This window comes from Mizuhopecten yessoensis, unplaced genomic scaffold (genome assembly GCF_002113885.1).
Source record: "Mizuhopecten yessoensis strain PY_sf001 unplaced genomic scaffold, ASM211388v2 scaffold2507, whole genome shotgun sequence".
NCBI lineage: Eukaryota > Metazoa > Mollusca > Bivalvia > Pectinida > Pectinidae > Mizuhopecten > Mizuhopecten yessoensis.
The window spans coordinates 147,633-151,008 of record NW_018404580.1 but is presented as its reverse complement, the minus strand read 5'-3'; the positions used below and the strand labels follow the sequence as shown (position 1 = coordinate 151,008).

Genomic DNA, 3,376 nt, shown 5'->3' with positions numbered 1-3,376 from the left:
TGTTTTAAGTCTTACAATAACATCACTGGCACTTCACATATTATAAAGGTCTTTTACTGTAATTTACTTAAACTTAAACTTGTTCAAAATATATTGATGTTGGTTTTTGTCTGAATTTAGTAATGTTATATTGATACCAGAATTTACAGTAATTTTTGTGTAAAAATGACCTTGACCTTACCATAAATGAAATGTCCGTGACATGTTTTATTGCCTTGATTACTAGGTCTGGCTGGATCCTGTATGAGAAGATTCAGTACCATGCTATTCCTCTTCTGAAATACAAACAATGTTTATAACTACGCCAGCCGTAACGACAAATCCTATTGGCTGGCCACCAACGCTAACCTTCCCATGATGCCAGTGGGTTGGCGGAAACTATCAGAGTACATCAGTAGATGTGTGGTGTGTGATGCTCCGTCCAACATCATCGCCGTCCACAGCCAGACACTCAGCATACTAGACTGCCCCACTGGCTGGAACGGTCTCTGGATTGGATACAGCTTTGCCATGGTAGGTTTCTCATTGCTCACTTCACAGTTTAACACTTTTAAACCATGCATAGACAATTGATTTTCAAAGGAATGATGAGAAGGACTATGTATAAGTACAAAAGTACTTGTTTCCCAATCATCAGAATGAAATGTCTTTGTACTTGCACATGTTAATTGACACAAATAAAATGGTTTAAACTAAAGGAAAGTTATAACACATCTTAAATTTCTTAATTTGTATGTTTTATATCTTATATAATTTGACCTGTTTGCACTCTTGAGTCTCCTCTCTGATAATTGACCTTGACGTTTTATTTTTGATTCTCTTAAATGATAGCTAACCTTATTTTTTTTGTACCCCATCTCTGTCCTCTGACCTTGACCTTTGAGTACTTTTCACTGACTATTTATGTCCTTGACATTCCACAGCACACTGGAGCTGGCCCGAGTGGTGGTGGACAGTCCCTATCCAGCCCAGGAAGTTGTTTGGAGGACTTCAGAGCCACACCTTTCATTGAGTGTAATGGTGCCCAGGGCACCTGTCACTTCTACGCCAACAAATTCAGCTTCTGGCTTACCACCATAGACAGAAACGAAGAATTTTCAAAACCCCAGCAAATGACACTTAAGGCCGGGTCTCTGAGGACCCGGGTCAGTCGATGCCAAGTCTGTATGAAGTTAGTGTAGGCCTTATTTGAGACTTAAAATTAATGGATGTTAGTAATATTTTTAATCTTTGGAAAAAACTCTTTTAAGCAGCTTACGTTGATCATGATGAAATGTTTACTTGTACAATTATGATTAAATGCTGAATGCGGTTGTGTTCACTACTTCGTGCGTTCGCTGGTAAAACCAAAATGTGCCTTATAACCAGTCATTGGTTTTAATAAGGGGGTGCCTTTACTCTAATATTTTTGTAAACATTGTCGAAGCATAAATTTTAATTGAAATGCAAGTTTATATGAGAATATCATAATTTGTCTGTTTATGTTGTATTTGTGTGTACATGTAGCTGTTTTTGTCGGGGTGGGAGGGAGGGGCTACTTATGTTCGAGGATTTCACTATTACCTTATATGGGGGGAAACTTGCTCATATGGAGGTAGGGAAACATCAATAACTGGAAACCTCAATAAAGTGTACTGCAGAGTGATATGTAAACCAGGTGAGATTTGAGACCTGCCAAAGATTTCACACATGTAGGTCAGCTTACCAAGGTAATTAGTCGCATCTTTTAGACATCTTTATCAAAGATTTTCAACACACTGTTAAATGTCTGCTTGCCCCAATAAACAATGGTATTTACTAGACTGTCTTAACCCTTTCACGGTTTCACCCCTAGGTAACTTAAGTAGAATCTACCATACATTTATCTGGGCGAGTCAATTCTGGTCTACATTGGTGAAAGGGTATCATGGTCTCTGGTCTCTATACAGTGCAATAGTCTTTCTATTGCGGTTTATGTAATCAGTGTAATATTGAAACATCTATGCAGTTTTACATGTATTTGTTTGATAAGTTTAGATGTTAGGGTGTTTCTACCAACACTCAAGAAATGTTAGTGTTTGAGTGAGCTATCATTATCACATGTCTTAGTGTTTGCAAAGAAATACTCTTGGGAAATCAAAGAAACACGTCACTGAAGATTTTTTTTTTTAAACATATTATATTGAAAGTGTTTAAATTTTAATGCACTCATTTTTACAGGGTGAAAAAAAAAGTTTTTTTTATCATATATGCAAGGAAATATAGTCCATGAGATTCACACAAATTATGATAAAATTTGATATCAGTACTACATATATATGCTTAAGCCTTGACATGTTTTATAAATGAATGCTTTTGTAGTTTATATGTGAATGGGGATTCTGACGATTTATCTAGTCACATGTTTTTAGTATTAAATGAACAAAGCATGTTTTACACAAATACTGTAGACTCTGTTCTACAAACCTTGCTCTATATTTCTAGGTGCGTTTTTACACACAAGTTTGTTTAAAGAGATTTTGTACCTTATTTTGCATCAATCCCTGATTTCTGGCATGAACTATTCCATCTGTTGATGTAGTTCAGTTCGTTCTGGTAGCCAGGGAAGGGATCGCATATTAATAGTAGTTCTAAATGAAATATATGTCATGCCCCACACCTAGCATGGATATGCTCTGTTTTGTGCAGTTGTGGTCATTCTCAGCAAGAATATTTAGATTTCTGGAGACTTAAATTGGTTTGAGTCTGAATGGGTGTGCTAAAATACAAGATACAGGGAAAACCTTTTAGTCTGAACAATTTCAATCCAAAGATAAGCCAACTGAAACAATGAATTTTCTATGTATGCAATTCCTTTAACCTACAAAAGGAATCGAAATCGAGTCTGAAAAGTACATAACTTTGTGTAGACATTGAAGATCTTCCACTTTACACAAGACCATCATCGGAACTGTTTGTAGTGATGCCTTATCCCATCTCAAAGCAAACCAAGATGTCTCCGGTAATCAAAACCTTCAACCAAATTAAATGACCACACAAGATACATATTTTTTTACAAACATGGTACATTTTTTCCTTGATCACCATAGATATGTGTTTTTCCAGCACAAAACGAGCTTGTCCATGCTGATCATGTGACTTTAAATGTCACCGTGAATTCATTGTGCCAACAAACCTGGGGGTCCATAAGGGGGTAAGCCATCTCCCTAAGGAAATGGGACTTCCCCCAATGGCCCCACTGTACTTGTCTGGTTATATAGTACCATTGCATATTCTATGAAACTGCTGGACATTTGAAATAAAGTCAGTTAACTTGAATATTGTTGTTCCTAGTATTTATTTGTGTGGAGTGTTGTGTATCTTTTACTTACCTCATTAACTATTTGTCAAGTATGGT

At 36.5% G+C, this 3,376-nt stretch overlaps 2 protein-coding genes across 2 annotated transcripts in view; both read left to right on the top strand.

Moving 5' to 3' along the window:
• LOC110446089 (monocarboxylate transporter 5-like) overlaps positions 1-3,376 on the top strand; it is a 26,217-nt gene that overhangs the window by 15,209 nt on the left and 7,632 nt on the right. The window lies entirely within an intron of this gene.
• Positions 238-3,297, top strand: LOC110446090 (collagen alpha-2(IV) chain-like). The gene is given in 2 exon segments (XM_021491054.1): positions 238-513; positions 924-3,297. Coding segments are annotated over 2 exon segments (528 nt in total). The 5' UTR covers positions 238-243; the 3' UTR covers positions 1,182-3,297.